Raw genomic sequence first — 20,874 nt, forward strand, 5'->3', positions numbered from 1 at the left:
ATTATTGTTATAATAGCAGAAATGGTTTTCTTGGTGGAGATGTTTTTCGTAATCACAAATTGAAGTGGTGGGTTTCCAACATGAACTTGGCAGGGCTTTGTGTTTGTAAAAACCTCATTTTTGTTTTCATCTGTAGTTCAAAATACAATCAGCAAAGTACAGTTCAAAGCATACTGCAATACCAGGGGTTTGCTTTAACCACTTTGTGCCGGGGCATTTTTCAATGTTGATGATGCTGGGCCGGCATGACTATCATTTTTTCCATTTTTCAAAATCCTTCAAAAATTCATCGTTTCATTTAACGGTCGTTTATAGCCACACGAAGTAATCTTCAGGCACTACTCTAAGTTGATAGGTGACCTTCATCGACGCCCGAGTATTTCAGCCAGGTCTGCAGCCTTGTAAACAGAGCCCAGACTGTGCGGTGTTATATAACTGTCTTTTGTTCACGAACCTGGCTCAGTGCACTGCTGACCTCTTTTCAATAGGGGCCAGATTAGCGTGCAGCGGTGCTGTGTGGCTCATCGCTGCGGTGGTGGAGGGCTTTTGTCCCTGGTGGTAATCCGCTCGCTCTCAATGCCCCAAACCCTGGTATAGGGTTTCAAAACAAGGCTGGATTATCACCACTTTTGAGAGGGAAAAATGCCGGTTATGCCCAGCAGCCTGGTCTTTTGTTCGGAGTACGGTCTTTTGTTACAGGGCCCTGTTTCCTTTGTCCGAGTTCGGAGACCCCGGCCACCCATATAAACCATACGTCTCCAATCCCGGAGTCCCCGGCAGGAAGTGGTTAAAGTGGTTCGCATCTTGCATATTATCCTCTACCTACTCATTCATTGTTCATTGTTTGTGTGTGATATCATGGCTACTTACAGAACTGAAATTACACATCCCCAAAACAAAAACAAATTCAAGTTCATGTAAAAAAAGAATATTTATTTATTTACTCAATGTACTGCTAAAAATGACCTGTGTGGTAATCTCTTAATTGAGCCACTGTACATATTAATGAATTGCTTCAGTCATAATTCAAGAATTAGCACTGAAATACTTGAAGTACTTTCCAAGTATTCACCAACAATGCATGAAGGAAATTAGGCACTGTATTATAGTTAGTCAGTCTAGAACATGCCATCCACTAGAATAAATGATCTGACTGTGACCTTTGCCTTGTTGGTTGCCTGTGCAGATTGAGGAGGACACTGTTCGGTTGCAGTCGGAGAAGAGTGAGAAGATCCGGCATCTCCTGGACTCTCAGAAGACTGAGATTGAGAGCTTCGATGCTGAGACCTTGAGCATGGGCTTTGAATCCCTCACTATTGAGAAGATCACTCAGACATATGAAGGCAGGATGCTAGATGGGCCTACAGGCAATGGAGGCAGTTTTCGATACCGATCTAACAGTACTTCCTCTGGTAGCTACAACTCCATGTCATAGAAATTGACACCCGTCCCCACTCTATAAAATACACTACTGCAATGATTAGTCTTGATTCAGGGCTGAATTTGCACCAGGGCTGTGACCTCCATGTCTGGCACAGTATGTCACAGTTTTTAAGTTGATTTATTCCCCCCTTACATTTGTATTTGTAGCATATCTGCTGTTGGTTTTTGATAGATTGTTGATAATTAATTTTGAATTTTACCTGAAGCAAATCAGAATGGTGGTATGGAAACTGCATTATTTATACCTCTAAGCCAGCATGTGTACATGGCTCATGTGTGAAGGAATGTCAGAACTTGGCTCTAATGAACATCATTAAATCAAATTTATGTGGCTTAAATGATGGGAATTACAGCAGCTGTGTGGTGATCATTGGTGGTGTAGATTGCCTAGTTTATTGTGGTCGCATATGGAATGTGCAAAAACATCAGGAGTCAGAGACACTGTAGTCCTTTAGATCAGTTATCAACAATAAGCCTCTTACCAGCAACTTGTGGCCCTTGCAAGCTTAATTGGAATAACAAACGGGAGACACCAACTTGGTTTATATAAAGTTAGTTGAGCATTAGATTCTCCCGATGGTTGCAATGTCACATGATTCAGGACAGGCTTTTCACATAGTTATGTAAAAGATGCTGGTCTTATGAATCATGTGACATAGTGACAGTGCCTTCAATCAGGGTAATTTGGAGTATCTAAATACATGATCCACTTCATGCTGAACGACTTGTAAAGAAATTTTCTATGCGGAGTACCGAGTGGATGTATAAACATGTCATGGTAGTCCTACATGCAGTATCAGGTGACATCTGTATACATCCCCATGCTTATGTGATTCCTGTTGAACTTGTACTGACATGGAGGTTCCAACTAGTCCGTGAATGTTGAGCATGTGTGGAGCCTTCAAGCATTTGTGTTCCACAACAGGGTGTTTGAGCAAATATCACTCTGTAACATTGTCTTGGATTTTCAAAAAATGTGACAATGCATTAAAAGTGTCGCACAAATACTGGACACATGATCAGCAAGGGTCAACATTGGTCTGTTGGTGAAGTCCAACTTTGTAAAGAACTGTGGTTGGGTAATCTTATCATTTTAGAAAGCGGTATTTGGGGTTGAAATAATACTGTGCCAGGGAAACGTTTTGGAATAAAACCATCCACAAGTGGCTAAAAAGCGCAGGAAAAAACTCCAAGTATTACACATGCTTCATGTTGTACTCACAAAGAGCTTCCTGTTGATGCATGAAGATGACAGACTCATGAATTGAAACATTCAATCTAAAAGTGCTTGTGGGTAATGCATGGGTAGAAATTAGTCATTTTTTTACCAAGTCTGTGTGGTCTTGGCAAATGCTGAAGTTTCACAAGCACCGGGCACATTAGGGTTTTCAAATCCAAGGCTGCTTGCATTCAACATTGTAAAGATATTAGAGGTTGAATGTGGTAGCCACAAATCATACAGTTATGCCAGTTTAAATCAAGTCTATGCATCATTGGGTCTTGAGTAACAGTGTATGTCATCGGGCTACCCTGAATCTCTTTTGAACAACACTTGACCATGGAGCCAGGCAAGTCATCATGTAAACAGCGTTGTAATTGAGTGTGTCACACGTCATTTAGTCTGTCGTCAAGTTGCGACCTATTCAGGTGAATGATAACACAAGCATTGCTTTATCACATGGCTTGCTACTTAGGAGTGGACTTTTGAATTGATTTGTAAAAAAGTAAATACTTTGGCTTCTGATGGACACGTGATGGACCCAACTCCCACACTGGTGCCACCACTGTTGTGATTTCCATGCCAGTTCCATGTTATTCTGATGAAATAAGTCAGACAGTGCAAATTTCATACCTACCAATTGGATCAGGTTCAAAGAATATAACAAAGCTTTGCAGCTGTGTCAGCCTAGGTTAGATGCAAGACTGTAAATCCAAACAAACAAAAACAAAACATGTTTACCATTAAACTCACAGGCTGTGCTGTGTGGAATGGAGAGACTGTATGGAATACAAGATAAATTACTTGATTACATCAATCTTTGAATGCATACTCTATCCACGCCATGACAGGTGTAATCATAGTGGGTCGCATGCCTAATATTTTCAAGTTGCATTAATATACATAAAGGCAGTAGTCCCGTGAGATACCGAGAGTTAAGAATCAGTTTGTCGCCAGAGCCAAAATCCAATTTATTGTTTGAACTGAAAACACCCACAAGTGGATTTTGGATGACTAATGTTTTATTTTTGACTCATTCTTCAAGCATGTTAAGTACTGAGTTGGTTCAAGGTACTTGGCTTTCCTAGGTGATACTACCTATAAAATCAGTGGAGATGTTGTGGTCTCTGCAAATGTTTGGCTGAGGGACACAAGCATTGTGATCCATTGGCCAATTGTTGAGCTGCTGGACTTGTGACTACATGCTGGCCTCCACCTTCACCTTGAGGCAACTCATAATTGCTGGATATCAGAACTTCCATTTACAAGGCTCAGTCCTGTAGCAAAATGTGAGGTAACCAGCCATTGTAGTGATTATGTCAAACACTGTGATCACACTATCCATAAAACTTAGGTGCCCTAAATTTTGATGAAAAAATCCAACATGAAGTTTTGCAGACCATTTTAAGACTTCCTCGTAGAGTTTTTGTTTAACTGACTAAATGGGTTGAATTACCTGATTGGAGACCTTTCCTTAAACTGGCTACACCCCTGTTGTTTGATATCGTAAAAAGACATTGCACATTTCTCACACCTCTGATAATATCTCCATCTCTAATAATAGAGTGGGATTGTTTGTAAAAGTTGATTGAGCCCAGCATTTGGGGTGAGATGCATGATTCTGAAGACCAATCTAAAGTTTTTACCATGGGACTCTTTTGTCCATAAATTATGTTTTTAACTCCCCCTAGAATGCCACGAGAGCATGTGTATGCTGCTTTGTGTTCGCCCCATGTGGGCCAGCCATATGTTAAACTTTGTTTTGTGTACAGTATTTATGTATAAAGTTGTGACATGTTACATTTCTTTGAAACCTCCTGTCAAGTCGTAACACACTGTTCAGCTATTTAAAAATGAGGAGGAAGTTCATTTTTGCAAAATACTTATTTTTGAGAAATGATCGTTACAGAATGGAAACGTAGAATGGCAGTGCTATTGTATGTACAGGCCCAATACAGCAAGCCACACAGCTCCTGCAATACTAGAAACAGGACAGCAGAATGTATTGATTAACTAAAAGATACTACAAATCAGGACTAGGTTTACAGAAAAGTTCTGAAATACACCATGATACCACTTAAAGATAACTGATATTGAATTGTTTTGATTTTGGGTCAGCTCAGCAGACATGATACGTTTAAATGAGGCCAAAAATTCTATATCTGCCAAAGATTTCTGCCAAGCATGACCTGGTCTACAAAGCTGTTCTTGGATCAAACACTCAACTAGCCTTGACCAAGGCCGTCTGCCTATGCAGTTCCAGTGGCATGCCTACTCAGTCACCATACATGCATGAAACACACTTCTACATGTATAAAGAGAGTATACAGTAACCACTAACCACTCCCTCCCCCTCATCTGAGTAGATGGCCCATGAAGTCATTTGAGTTTACAGATTGACCAAAAAAAGTACTGGAAATGTGACCAGCATGGCACACTTGTTTGGTCAGTCGGATAACCAGACAGGTACAAATGGGTCCACGCAATGCACCTATTTTACCACAATCCTTGGAAACTACCTTTGTATTTCAACTAACCTACTTTACTATTTTAAGAGGAACTTCAGGACATTTTTACTTTTATGCAAACATTAATTTCCGTATTCACGAGCAAAACTGTGATGTCGTCCCAAAGAAAACCCAATGTTGCATTGACTTGTGCACCAAAAACTTCTAGAATTGTGATATTTTGTCTTCTTAAATTTCAATAAGCAAACATTTCTCTGAAATTTGAGAACATTTTGGGTTTACACTTTGAACAGAAAAACCAATAAACTGAACAGCGTCTTCCCGTATGATATCACAGCAGCAGCAGTCTCAGTTGCCCAGACAAGTATGGACAGTTACATTTTTAACTGTTTTTAAAAAGTGCATTTTTTAAAACTCTTAATCCCAAAAGGAATGTTTAGTAGTTTCTGTACTCTTTATACAAGTATACAGATCCACAAGAAGTGTCTGAGAATAAAATAATCACGGCATGGACCCTTGAACTTTGCTGGTACATGGGTTGTATGTACATGTAGGTGTAGGTGAAGGGAGGAGGCAGGTACCTCAACAGTCAGGCGGCTAGTGAGCTGCATGAGTGATGCAGTTCAAGTGTAGCTAGTCAGGGCATGTTTATGGCAGAGGCTTGCTTAGGAAACTAGTCAGTAGCCTTGGTCCAGGCTTAACCAAACTTGACTGTTTTGACTTGACTGGCTTGTGCAAGTTTTAAAGCACTCATATTAAATGTCTTCCAAATGTTGACCAGGCATTTAGTTTGAATGTTATTTCGTAATGGAATATTATTTCATTACAGGGAGCAGATGGAAAAAAAGTTATTTAGGGATGAATGGCTTGATGCATTTCAACCAGACAGTTAATCTGCAAGTAACGAAAAATACCTGACAAGGTAATTATTTGAACTTAATTTGCAAAAGGCACTGGGCTTCATCACACTGAAACGTCACAAATGTTGTAGTCCCAAAATCTGTAGGTCCTTATCAATGCACTGAGCTGACCAACTTGTAAAAAAGAGGTTTAACTTGACATTGGTTACCAGTCAAATATATATATTACATGTACATATTGTACTTGGCTGGTACCCAGTGTATAGTATGTTGAATAATATGGTCGGCTTAGTAGTATTATATAACATTTTCATAAATACCACTAATGCAATGTTATGGATTAGATGTTAGAGCCAACTCTGTCATGTACACATGTACTAAATGTTATTTTATGGCCTGTTGAGCTCTTGAAGAAACCTTTTTTTTCTTTGAGAAATATGTCAAACTAAAAAGATCAATCATTTTGAAAAAAGACAAGTAGGACACCACACATACATTGCAAAACAACTAGGCTAAAAGGTGCACCAACTAGGTATGGAACGAGAAGAGTTCACCACCATCACTGAAGTTGAATTGAAGGAACTTCGAAGTTTTTTTGGCTGCACCTGAATTACTTATTTGGCTGAACAGGATATGACATGAACTGATAAAAACCAACACCTCGTGACTTCATGTTTTTCTCAGACTCATTATTTTAGCTGTGACCAAGTAATCTGGAAGCTGCTCAACTAAGGAGACTTGCTTGGAATCTTGGAACAAGTTTCTGGGCTATATTGGTTGCTAATAGCATGCCTTGGTATTACATGGAACCAATCACAAAGTAAGGCCCAGTCTGTGCTTTCTGTTCATGTAGGTGGGTGGCTTGTTGGTGTCTAACACTAATTGACAGTCTTTGGTGTGTGTTTAAATCAAATGCATTTGCACCTGTTCTGGAGTTGCCTTGACAGTCCTTTCCCATAGATAGAGGGACAGTAATGGATCTTTTTAGTTACTTACAATTCTTGGAAAAGCAGCATTGCACCAGCCAATTCTGTATACATCAAATTATGTTGTTAACTGGTAACCAGTTGACTTGGCTGCAAGTGGTCTTTGTCAAAACCTCTGCAAGTTTATGCTATTTTTATTTAAAGAAATAATTTGGTTCTGATTATTATACATGCAAGTGTTGATTGACGAGTGGTTGAGAATTTACGGTACTATCAGAGTTGTATAATTATATGTCAGTGTAAATGATTTCATGAGGCATAACCCTTCATAGACAATTTATACTCATTTCTTTAACTCTGATGATGGATGCACCCCTTTGAACTTGAGAGGAAAAACAACGAAAACCTCCCCCGTTATTTTCAAACGTTTAATTTCTTAACTTGTATCATAGGCAGGTTTTAACCAGATTTTGCAAATAAACCCCTGTGCGTTATCATGCTACCCTGATTAAACTGTAATATAGACCCAAGTATACCTGGCTTGGGGTAAAGCCCCATATGGCCGGCTGTGTTACACCTGGTTAAAATGTAGAGTAAAACAGTATTTAACCAGGTAATGAGTAACCCATTTATTTAGGTTATGTTTATTTGGTTAAGCTGTAAAGCAGTGTATATTGTAGTGCTCATTAAAATTGAATGTATTAAAACAAGATGTACAAAACTTCTGCATCTTTGTGCGGTGTTCAGTTGTCTATTTTTACCTCTATTCATTGAAACATCTGTGAACTAAGTGCAGCAAGGACGTGAGCAGTAGTTTGACCAACATCGTCCACACAATGGATACGGTAGTTTGGACCATGCTACCGACCACTTAGGGCCTAGGCACAATTACAGTACTGGTCATGTGATTGTCACAGACTTCACATTAACCTTCACCAGGTTTAGAATGTAGTGGACTTGCATATTGATAACATCAAATCACTTTACTGTGGCACTTTGAATCTACCAGCCGTGTCTCCTGGCGCCCAGGTAAACAAAAGTCTGACTCCCCAATGTGGGGCCTGTTCTTTCTCTGTACCCTTTTTTCAAGGTGTGGAGAGGAAGGAATTTGGTAATGAGACCCCAAGTGAGTGGTACTCCATCCTTGGTATTGTTGTATTCCCGACGTCCACTGAAGGCTTTTTTGGAAGTTCTTTGCTGTATTTCATTTTCACATTGTGCATGGCATCCCTATGAAGAGATTCACAGTCCTTGACACCAGCATCAACATCACACTAAACTGGTTTGATGACGGTATCTATTTTATTATAAGATCAATGGAACGTGACGAAATATGAATAACTCACAAAAATGAAACAAAAAGTGATTTACTGATCTGTTGGAATGAATAAGGACTGAATAAGTAAAAATCCCCTACCCAGTCGCCTCTAATAAACTGCAGAAATGGACCGTATTCCTGAGCAAGGCATTGTTTGTCTTGTTCCTTGTACCTGTTCTCTGAATTGTTACCTGTTGAGTGGGATGGTATCAAACTATTCATCGGAGTAGATCTAGACAGGTCATAATTTGTCAGGAAATTTTGCTTTATTCCTTCACTGCAAGTTTAACATTACTTTCAATTTATATATATATGTTGGACTTAAGGTTAAATAAGTGAGTAATACATTTTGTCAAACAATGATAAATCGATTTTGACTTGAAATGGCACTGTTAATTGTGGTTTACTGAATTTAAGTTTTCAAAAATTGTGCATAGTGAGGGCCTCTTTGTTGCACTCAGATCTGGATCTCGATCAGTGATCCCAACACTGATACCAGTTCACTCAATCCATTAGATGTGTTTTGGTGTCAGTTAACCAATGACAGATCACTGGTCGTGATCTACAGGTAAATTCGTGTGAAACAAACTGACCCTAAGTGTTGCAAAACAAATATTGAACACTCTCACAAAACTTGTTCCTAGTGCTCTATACAGCATTGTGTTTTTCAGGGGTGTCACAATTCATGGGGGGAAATGTTCCAACAATCACCTATGGGTGGGGTTCAATCACCTATGGGTGGGGTTCAATCACCTATGGGTGGGGTTCAATCACCTATGGGTGGGGTTCAATCACCTATGGGTGGGGTTCAATCACCTATGGGTGGGGTTCAATCACCTATGGGTGGGGTTCAATCACCTATGGGGATGCTTATTCAACGTGCTCCTCTTCACTGTGAATAGAATTTCATACGTACATGTGTACAGTGTACATTGAACTAGAAGTGACAGGGCAAGTTTCATGGCAGTGCTCAACACAAAAAGTTGTTGAACACTGAAAAAAAGGTGTCAAAACCAGATACTTTAGTCAAATAGCTACGTTAAATTTGTTACCTGTGAGTGTTCCAAAACTCTTTCATGCTTAGCACAGTGGTTTGTGTTGAGAACTCCAAGAAACTGTCAGGAACATGAACCAGAACATTCTTTTTCAAAAGAAATATGAAGTACATGTAGGCCTAACAATCTGGTGGTCATTTTGAAAGATCTGTCTATGGTTTTAGGCATCCTTTAACCACTACCAGCCGGGGACTCCGAAATCGGAACTGTATGGTTTATATGTGTGGCCGGGGTCTCCGACCTCGGACAAAGGAAACAGGGCCCTGTAACAAAAGACCGTACTCCGAACAAAAGACCAGGCTGCTGGGCATTACTGGCATTTTTCACTCTCAAAAGTGGTGATAATCCAGCGTTATTTTGAAACTGTATACCAGGGTTTGGGGCATTGAGAGCAAGCGGATTACCACCGGGGAAAAAAGCTCTCTACCGCCTCAGCGATGAGCCACACAGCACCGCTGCATGCTAATCTGGCCCCTATTGAAAAGAGGTCAGCAGTGCACTGAGCCAGGTTCGTGAACAAAAGACAGTTGCATAACACCCCACAATCTGGGCTCTGTTTAAAGGCTGCAGGCCTGGCTGAAATGTTCGGGCGTCAATGAAAGTCACCAGTCAACTTAGAGTAGTGCCTAAAGATTACTCCGTGCGGCTATAAACGACTGTTAAATGGAATGATGAATTGTTGAAGGATTTTGAAAACGGAAAAAATGATAGTCATGCCGGCCCAGCATCATCAACGTTGAAAAATGCCCCGGCACGAAGTGGTTAATGCCAGTCTTTGAACCATTGTAAGGAATCTGTGTTGGTGTTGGAGTTGTTCTGTATACATCAAATGTAAGCACAGACATCGACACATTATGCTGTTATTGAAACCAAGAAAACTCCCAACATGGCAGTCTCCAAAACATGTAACAAATACAAGCATCCCTACGTGAAGCCGTCAAAACCCACTGAAGCCAGAGACAGCATCTGCAAGTTGCCTCCTCAAAGGCCACAGTTTGGGGGAAAATGGCAAGCCATCAATGCTCAGTTCAACCGCCGTGAGTAGATATATCTTGTCACCTCTTGCTGCTTTTATCTGCATACTGTACAAGAAAAATATTTCATTTGTTTTTACATAAGAGCTTCTCATGTGAGAAAAAAAATCAGTCCTACTGACTACTGCTGCCAACTACAGCACAGAGTGCCAGTGTGTGCTGTAGCATGCATGTACCAGCGTCATTTTGTTTCTGTTGGTAACTTGTGATTGCAGAAACAACTTTTTATTTGTTATGGATGAAATGTCATGTTTGATGAATTCGTTTTGGTGTGAGCCACAAAACTTAGAGTTGGGGCTGATGCTATTCGCTCTTTGCAGACTGCCGCCACAGACATTCAGAGCCTTGATATGGCAGCTTTACACACTAAATATGGCTGGTTCAGTGATTCGTACTGTGTTCGTTCTTATACCGGTACCATGCGATTTGACAATTTCAAAAAGCTGCGTTGACGCAATTCTGACGCAATTGTACAAACTGCCAGATCAAGGCTCTGCATGCCTTTGGGGGCAGCATGCAAAGAGCGAATAGTTGGGGTGTAACATTTATATTGGAACTTGATGGCACTTCATGTGCTTGATGAGAGGACACTGGTAGGTTCACAGGTTAATGAAAGAGATGAGAACAAGAACACATGAAAAAAGACTGACAGAAAATACGTGAGAAAAGGGAAGACTCTAGGAGAAAATGCTATTTGAAGAAATGTCAGGATAATGTGATACGGCCCAGAAAGCCTCTGATTACCGATGCATCTCATCTCAGTCATCCCTTCCCACTTTTCCCAATACAAGTATGTCTGATCCAAGCCACAATTGCTGCTTTGAAAGTTCACCACTTTGTGATTTAAACAATTTAAGAGATGGGAACGGACACCGTGATTTATGAAGCCCCTCTCTGCGTGCTTTGTGTAAAGCTAAATTTCTGGGCTTGGAAACAAAGGGCTTTCTGGGGAGTGACAGAGCTTCATTACAAAGAGCAGTTGCTTTAATTTTACCTTATTCAACACCCATTCAGCATCCTGCAGAGCCCTGGTGATAATCTGTTGGATTCTATTGGGATCTGATTCATCAGCATGACTATTGAAACCCTAGAAGTGAAAATAAATCAAGAATTGAGTTTAGCCAAAAAAAAGGCCCACAAGAAGAAGACAGCACATGACCACCTCGGTGGACGAGAATTGACAAATCTGCTCCAGGGTCTGGCTCTAGGCCTCATGGATGGAATGGAGTGATGTTATCTGCCTATCTTGTAATACGCCATAGAGCCAACCATGAACCTACTACATGTAGTTAGGTCAGACCAAAACTGGGTCCACTTGACCACAACCTCCTGGGTCATCAACCAACACAACGAACTATAAATGGGGTGTCCTCTTAACTCAGCCCAGGTGGATTCACTCACTGCATTACATGTTCATGTACATTATGTATTGAATACTGTGTGTCCAGCCTGGGCAATGCATGACCCTCAGCTGTGGACAGTGGATCTACCCCAACTTAGTACTGTTACACCCAAGCTGTGTCAATGCCCTAACTGTGTCCACACTCGACAACACAGTTGGGACATGCCAAACTTTGCTTGGATAGAAGCACTTTATGAAAAAAGGGCATGGGCAACAAAAAGTATCGTGAAATTGTGCCGAGAATAAATTGAGAGAAAAAGAACACCATGATTGCAGCCGACGTAGCACAGGAGAGGAGGGGTGAAAGCAAACTCAGTGGCATGTGATGATGATGGACATACACACAATACAGCAAGTCCCCCCAATTACATGTATGACATTAAAAACATGTAAAATCCCTTTAAAAACTGGCATCAGCCCAGTTCTTGCAATTTAACCCTAACCGCCAAGCATATTGTTTGGCTACCACTTCACAGTACAACAAAATACTAAGTAACAGTCTGAGCCTGAAGGACCTGGCGCTACAGATTACTACTTCTGGCTAGGTTCCTTCTCTTGTTACTCGTACAGAGAACAATAAAGCCACGCATTCATTGTGCCACAGCACTACTAGGTCTATACTATAGTATAGGCACTTGTGAACGACATTTTGAGCTGTCTTCATCAGGTAAAAATGCGAGCAAAAACTGTTGAAAAAAAATTTCGCATAGTAGGAGGACTTTCATATCCTGGATTCAGTCGCAATGCAATGTAAACATCGTCCAATCTGGGCTAGGCTAGGCCTATCATGGGCTTTGGTACCTGTCTGACATGATGTCTGTAGTGACTCTGCGCCTCTGTAGGCAGCTTTTGACAAGCTCTTAAAAGGTGCTTGTACAGCTGTTTTGCAGTTTGCACATTTGTTGTTCCCATCATCATGCATGCCACCATGGGGGAAGGAATAGACGAGCTGGACTGCATCAGTCATGTCAGTCCACACTCAAGCTGTGTTTAACTGACACTTTGACACTCACTGACACTGAGTGACAGAATCAGGAGCGCCGAGCTAGCAAGCGTTTTAGCCACGCAGGTATCGCAGATTGTCCATATAACCTGACTGTGGCTTGGAATAAGACGGTTGATTGTACGGCAAGCCCTAGCCGCAGCCAAGTAAATCGAACCTTGTCAATGGAGGGCGCTGTAACAGTAGTATGTTGTTTTGGTCATAAATCGTTGCTCGACTACATCCTCCACAGGTCCCACCACCCAGAACTTGAAGCATCAAGTTGATGGCTGGACTTCTGTATTAGACAATGGGGCAAGTCGATGTACGACGTTATTTTGCGATCTCATCATTGGGATCAAAGTCATATTGTTCCCATGATAAATATCCCATCAGTTATTCCAAATAGATAAAATTTGGGATGAATTACGTTGCGGATTATTTGCGAACAACGTTTGGAACGAGCCTACCTTTTGGCAAATTCAGTAACTTACCAACTGTTTTGCCCAACCGCAATCTGAGATTTAAATCTGTGACCATAATTGTAACTAAATTGAAATCTCGGTGAACTTTAAAACACACCTGGAATGGCGTTTAAATTAAAACCCCGGGGGAATGACTATATTCCCGCGTTCTCCACCCTGCAAAAAAATCTTCCGACGCCTTCTCTCTTGTGCAACCGTCGCATGATCGCGCAGTATATTAAAATCCAAAACAAGGAGGGCGTCTCTGGGTTCGGTTTGAGCGCTTCTAATTGTTCTCGTTCTTTCGTCGGTGTTGTCAGCTAAAAATCCTTCGCGAATAAATTCCAATTAGATCTTCAATCATCACTAGTTGAAAGCATTAGATTGCGTTTGTTTGATCTCTATAAATTCCTCTTTCTAGATATAATCTTTGCAAATTTGCTTTTTCTTCGTTGAGAGCATTTATTTTTTGGGTGATAGTGTCACTAAATTCTTCTAAATTTTCTGTCTCGTAAGCTCGAATATAATCTCTTATTACGTCATAAAATAAAACCAAATTGTGTGCCTCTAATTCTGAGAACGGCGCTAAAAGTTCAATTGATTTTACAAAACAATATCCATATTGATATTTGTTAACTCGGCATGTAATGCCATTCCTGCATCTTTATTTCTTATTTCCCTTTCTGCCGGCCTTCCTTCGATTTGAGTTTGCCAATCGATTTCGGTGGTATTTATAATGTTAAAACACCTGGTGTAAAAACTTACTTTTTTGACTTAAACGTTTTTATCACGTAATTTTGTACGTTATTCAAATGTCTGCTCATTTTTCCTAAAGTGAAAAGAGTGTACAATTCTATCAACGACTGCCAAACTATCTATCTATTTATTACTATATTTCAAAAAAGTTTTCTCGTGGTTTTTTAAAAACACTTACTATTGGAGTCAATTTTAGCAATAATGTTCATTGTTGTTAACAAAAAAAAAATTCATTTTGGGCCAGGTTTCCCGATATCACTTCGGTTTATAAACTTCCTTGTGTCACAGCAGATGAAGTCGTAGATCGTTGGTGTACAGACTCGATGTCGTTTTATCAAAATCAACTTGATTTGGCGGTATATTGTGCAACGACCGCGTGTGGGGTAGAGCTTTGCCAAGGTAATTAATGCCAACCATATTACATTTCCGCATTGATGAATTTTCGCGTCTACTTTACCGTAAGAAAGATCCTTTTTGACTGAGAAATACCCATTCCGGGTGACGACATTTTTGACCCGTTTAACAACAATTACAATTACCGAAAATTTATTGATAGGGCCTACGTGTCGCGCCTTTAACGTTAACTCGACAAAATATTTTTAAACAAACCCACGACACTTATTCAAACGGTCTCGGGACAGTAGTCCAAGAAAATTAACATTCAACCTAGAACTAATTTTTATCAAAGGTTTTTCTTCAGGATGCATTTATGCTGTGTACCCAAAATGACCAGAAAAAAGTCCGAGCAAATCTGAGTTTCGGAAATATGCTTAATTTGCATAAATTCAAAACGGCCGCCATTTTGACAGAGTTTTGACCATATCTTGAGATATGAGACTTGCAGAAGAGTAATTTTGGTGTCTATGCCCACGGTCTCTGAGTATAATTATTACAGTAAAATTCTTGCTGGAGAGTTGGAACATGCCTAATTTGCATAAATCATAATGGCGGCCATTTTTATTCATTTTTTTAAATAATATTACAAAACAGCAGATTAACTGGTTAAGAAATCTGTTACCTTTATCCATATTTCCGATGTTTCTGATTACATTTGTGTCACTGGAAATGTTAAAAAGCATTTTCCTCAGAACTGATACCGATATGTGCACAAATCCAAAGTGACTGTCATTTATATGTGTTCAAACGTTGATATGATGATGATAGTGACGAGGGAGGTTTCTTTAGTTTAATCTTCTGCTTCAAGATCAATAGCCGAATGTGATGAATTGCTGCATGTTGTACCATGGCATACAAGACATGCGCCTGTACATTCAATCCCGGAGTGTTTGCAGCTACATTTTCGTGTTGAACAGTCTGTCTTGCATCCACATTTCATGACCTCTAGTAGCTCTGTTGGTGCAGGTTTTCTGTCGCTGAGCCTTGGAACATATTTCCCATTCTAGAGAATCCAACCCCAGTCTTCGGGTGAAAGAGCTATGAACTGCTCTTTCCACTCCTTAATCTGATAGTACAACCGCAGACTATGGTACTGAGCTGACGATGATGCTGATGGCAGTAATTGTGCCGAAACAGCTATGATGGTAGTTGCCACTTTGGAACAAAATTGTTTGTATCGAAGCTGATCCAAGGATTCTGTCTGACATCCCTTGTACATCAACACTAAGACTTTCTCTCATGCTTTAACAATGTCGGCCTTCTCATCTGTTGTTGGTACGTTGAACATCTCAGCTTGTTCACAGAAGAATGGGTCGTTCTTCAGTTTCCTCAGAGCAAGGCTTTTGCCCAGACCAAATACCCTTGAAGTGGTCTCACACCCCAGGATGGCATGTATGAACAATATATTACAGCATACTGATGTCCCAAGTTTAGTTTTCAACTGTTTTATGTCCCAAACTCTCTTCTGTTTGGAAGTTGCCTTCGGTTCAGGTGCCATGAATATATTGCAACCATTCATCTGAGCGTAGTAGATAAGGAGCACCAAGAGATCAGTGTCATCACCAACAAGGATGGTCTCTATTGTCCTTGCAGACTCCACCGCAGGTTTTACTATTAGGAGATCTGTGTCATCTCTTGCATGGATTGTCAAACAACACGCCTTCCCAAGCTTCTCACTGAGGAGATTGATGAAGCGTGTTTTGTTCACCTCATTGAGAGGAACTCCTATTTTCTTGCATTCATTAACATATCTTCATCAAACTGTACAGTAAGCCCTTGAGCTCCCCCAAAACGTCGTAGACGTGTGGCATAAATTTGATGGTTGGTTGGTCTGAATATCCATCGAACACAATGGTTGTTACCATAACTCTTTAACACATAGTCAACATACTTCTGAGAAATAGTAGTAAATGTGGTTCCATGCATCCAAGCAATTCGGTGCAAAAGTGCTCCACCATCAAGTATATAGTGCACTGTGGTACTTCCAGGAGGGAGGGGCTCTTTATGCTCCACCTCCTTCCAAAGAACATCTGCGAGGGCCACTTTTTTGGCTTGCAAAGAAAGGCCTGATGACTCAAACAGGGCAGGTGGGAAACTGCATAGCTCATATGTGAAGAGACGCTTTTGATCATCATCTGAACGTTCTCTACTGATGGCTACCAATCTCTGGAACATGAGTGTTGGATCAACCTCAGAACAATAGATTCCGATTCATTGTTGATGGACTTTTTACGGACACCACAGCTCTTCATTGTAAATCCAAAAAGCAAGTGATCTAAGTACAAAAATCGAGACATCGAGTATGACATTGCTATTTCAAACAAACATAACACCAAACGCACAAAAGGCACATACATTTATTAGTAAATGAAATAATAACATAATGCACTTCAATAAATTCGGGTACAAGCACACTGGATGAAGTATGCTTTCTGAGTTCTCAGCTGAAACTGTAAAGACATCAACCGTATTAAGTGTCAGTGTAGTTCAGATTGTATTGTCAGCAGTTTATGTAGGAAAAAAGTACGTGCTTTCCCCATTCTTGTTACCTACTTAAAAGTCACAAATGTTTATTTATGTGACATCCTGTGACATCACTTTACATGTACAGTATACCGCCCGTGATCTTGTCTGTGATATGAAAGGAGGAACACAAATACACAAAATGTGACATTCGGACTTTCTTAGTTAAATTTATTTGCATCAGTTGGACCAAGACTACTGAGGATTTTTGCAACTAAGCTTAGTCAGCTTCTCTCAATTTAATTTATTTCCCAATAAATGCATGTATGTATAAGTCACCATGCTTATTGGACACTGAAATTTGTCCATAGTAAACATTTCAAAAAAATCAGGTGCGTATTTAGTTCATAGCCAGTCACAAATTCTTACTTCCAATTCACTCTTGTTGAAATAATATCACCTTAAGTGGGATTGGGGAGGGGATTTGCTACTTTTTTCATCTTCTTGTCTGTATTCTGTTATCTATAGAATATCAATGTATGATATTATTACAATATATTTGTATTTAGAAGACAAAACCTGATAGTGTTAAAAAGCATGGAAATTCCACACTTTTGTATTTCAAAATGGCGGCCATGTTGAACTCATGCAAATTTAGGACGACAAAAAATTCTGAATTTATCAATTGTATGCTATTAAGTGTTCGTAGATTCCCCAAACCTGGGCGTAGATACCCCGTTAAAGACATAAGCCTACATTTCAATTTATGCTCAAAAAACTGCAAAATGGCGGCCACTTTGAATTTATGGAAATCAAATATATTTCCGCAACTCGGATTTGCTTGGACTTTTTTCTGGTCATTCTACATACCTCAAAAAATTTACTGTGAAGAAAAAGCTTCGCTAGCAATTAGTTCTAGGTTACCCATCAAAATACCATTATCTTTCCTTGACTACAGCTTTTTATTACAACAACGGTTACGTACACGGGAAATACCTCTATGCAACTTTTATTGGATTTGGAACAAGTAATCCATCCCAAGGATCTCGTCACCTGGGGACCTATACCGTGACGTAGATCGAACAAGACGACAACATCAAAAGTGCGTGGTGGGACTTTATTTCTCACAAAAGAAACTCACAGACGTCGGGTTTTAATACCAAAGTGAACGAATCGATCCGAGCTTCCGTGCACGCGCGTGGTAAATTCATTTTCCCAGGCCTGTGACCAAAACACAGGTCAGAGCATTTTTCTGGGCCTATCAGGGTACTACAGGCAACGCACATTGTTGGGAGCCCAAGCGCAAACCAAAACCAGCGTATTGGCTCAAGGAACCGGTGTCGACGCCAAGCGTCAGTTTATCAAGATCGTGGAATCGTTTGTCAACCCCGGTTCCTGATCTCGAACAATCCATTTATCAGTTTCAAGACTCGCTACAATACGCCGAAACGGCTTCGAATTCTGTCGTGGGGCCAGATTTGTATCTGGTTCCCTCCGATTTGGTGCTGCGCGTTGGATCGTATGAAGGATACAGATCGCGACACTTGACATGCAGCTGGGATATCAGCCTGATGTAAACAAGGATTTGGAATCGGGCGAACGAGATGATTTTGAAACAGAAACCAACGAAGAAACAACACAAACAACGCAAACGTCGCAATCAACACACAGTCAACGCAGTCGGCACAGTCAACACAATCGGCATAGTCAACACAAATCAACACAATCAACGCAATCAACACAATCAACGCAGTCGGCACGGTCAACGCAGTCGGTACAGTGAACACAATCGGCACAACAAAAAAATTAACAAAAGAATATCCACGGTATCTACCCTAGACACCCACCAAGACGAAAACCTGGCACTAGCACTCGATATTGTTGCAATTTCACTGGCTTTAATTTGGTTTGTGAAATAATTTAACCTACAAAAAATTAATCCCCCGCTCAATTTGAGCGAAGTATTAAAACGTCCCACTTTTTATTTTTTTTCCCACCAAATAACCTAGCACCAACGCACCCACGGCTAAAACAAAGCCCACAGATGCTCAGCAGCCCAACCAACGACTTTAGGGCCTACTCACGCCGTTAAATAGCCAACTCAACACGCTTCCGATCACACCAGGTAAAGCTCCCAAGGCAGACACCCGGAGTTTTTTTTTCACGCATTGGCTAAATATTATGGAATGCCATATCTGCCGTCGCCTGTCGTCCGTCGCATTTTGCTTTTTGTTGTGTCCCAATTCTGCCATTTACCAGTTCCAAACATGCCATTTTCCGTCGTGCGTCGCCCGTCGTGCGTCGCCCGTTGTGCATCGCCCGTCGTCCGTCGTGCGTCGCCCATCAAATGGGTTGCATAGGACCTGCAAAAGCCGTTGTTTAACAAATGACAATGTGATGATTCCATTCACTTCTAAAGATCTTTTCCGAATAAGGCAAGTACAAGTCCCACCTGCAAAATTAGAGCATATACTAGTCACATAATTAATTCCAATAATGCTAGACTACCCCTGCCCCTTGACAAGAAAATATCGCCTCTCTGAGAATTCAACCAAGTGTTGTTTTTTTTTTTTTTTTAACATTTTCAGCAAAAATGTTTCGGCCAACTTATCCACAGTGTTATTCTAATTTGCATACTGTAAACATGTGCCGACTTGTTTTCATCAAATTCCAGGAAGAAATCTGCCAACCGATACAGATATTCCATTTTGTCCTCTCAATTTCACCTTGAAATCCAGAAAAACTAGACGTGCTGTGGATAACAAACTGTTTATTAAATGTATTGTTGGGGGCAATTACCACTTGGTTTAAGTTTCAGAAAATATGACGTGTTGGTTTTTGTGGGTGTGTATGCCATGGAGGATAGACCAATGAGAACAGGTTGTCCAGCATATCAGCATTTTTTATGGGGCTAACAAGTAACGTTACTGTTTAAAAGACTTCTGTGAGTCAACCTGCAACTAAAGTCATGTCTAATTTGGAGCATACAGCAGATTTCATCATAGGTATACCCGCCCTCAAAATAATGTTGAATCAGTTCGTCTCTTATGAAAACTATGAAGGAATCAAACATTGTAACTAATCTATTATGTACATTCCGTTCTGTGGGATATCGTGCAGGGACAGACAGAAACATTACATACATATGTAGGCTATAGACCTAAAGTCAGGCTGTTAACGAGTAAAGTTACGTCTAGAGTAACTAAGTTATCGAGAAAAACAATCTACGCTAACAAAAGTCTATTTTGTTAATTTATTTATTGGGTTCTCTTCAGAAGATCCTTCCTGTGGGTGTTTTGAACCTAAAATTGGCATCTGTAATGAAATGGAAACATCAAATAAAATGTAAGCACATAGTAAAATTCATTTTTTTTTTAATAGGGCAACAAGTCTGAATTTACAAACTGTGCAGTTTCTGCACTTTTGTTGTTTTAACTGTCTATACTGGATTCTACCTCCATGGTGAAATAAAGAAAGCTTGATAAAGAAGGTGGTGTGGTTTTCATCCTTTGTCCAATATGCCAGTACATATTTGTAGGGTATGCCTAGGTGTTTAGTAGAATGTTAAGCCAATTACAATGTACATGCATTCACAGGTCAGAGGTTGATTACAAATATGAACGTCATTAATTTAGGGGCTCAATCTAGCTTAAGCTATGTGTTGATTTTTGCCGCTATTGTATGCCCATTTTTTGGTAAATTTCACTTTGTACTATTTAAATTACTACTCGCCTTTCTTTGTTCTTGGGAAAATATAAGAATGATAGTTCCAAGCTTTTCTTGAACCTGCTTTTGCTGTTGATGCATGCATAGACCTGGAGGAGAAAAAAAATGGTTGATGGCTGCACACGTCGACGACAATGTGCTTCGCGATCCATGCGTACACAAAGCGCCGTCCAGAAACGTCGAGTGTGCATGTACATTTTTTGTAATTCGCTCGCATTATACTGCACTGTGGGGCAATATTACACCAAAATGGCGCCTATGGCGATAACGCGATTCAGTGGAGAGTTCCCCATCTTGCGCCGCTGTGCGGCGCTTTACAATCTTTGGTTGTGGGGTTCCTGCAGACGACACATGTGCAGTAC

At 40.4% G+C, this 20,874-nt stretch overlaps 2 protein-coding genes across 6 annotated transcripts in view; one reads left to right on the plus strand and one right to left on the minus strand.

Moving 5' to 3' along the window:
• The window catches only part of LOC110982281 (serine/threonine-protein kinase TAO1-like), a 58,705-nt gene extending 51,068 nt beyond the window's left edge, over positions 1-7,637 (plus strand). For all 5 annotated transcript variants that reach the window (XM_087140999.1, XM_022240590.2, XM_022240589.2 and 2 more), the window contains one exon: positions 1,187-7,637. In XM_087140999.1, the coding sequence (XP_086997125.1) occupies positions 1,187-1,435 (249 nt within the window). In that variant the 3' untranslated portion in view covers positions 1,436-7,637. The remainder of the gene's footprint in view (positions 1-1,186) is intronic.
• A 559-nt stretch (positions 7,638-8,196) lies between these two features.
• On the minus strand, positions 8,197-12,821 carry LOC110982304 (LYR motif-containing protein 9-like). Its single transcript, XM_022240634.2, has 3 exons — positions 12,527-12,821; positions 11,318-11,410; positions 8,197-10,371 (listed from the first exon to the last, which is right to left on the minus strand). Exons 1-3 carry the CDS (start codon positions 12,683-12,685, stop codon positions 10,345-10,347), a joined length of 279 nt encoding a protein of 92 aa, XP_022096326.1. The 5' UTR covers positions 12,686-12,821; the 3' UTR covers positions 8,197-10,344.
• Positions 12,822-20,874: the final 8,053 nt, after the last annotated feature.

The sequence above is a fragment of the Acanthaster planci genome, linkage group LG09 (genome assembly GCF_054643075.1).
Source record: "Acanthaster planci isolate LZ-2023a linkage group LG09, COTS_SCS, whole genome shotgun sequence".
In the NCBI taxonomy this organism is placed as follows: Eukaryota; Metazoa; Echinodermata; class Asteroidea; order Valvatida; family Acanthasteridae; genus Acanthaster; species Acanthaster planci.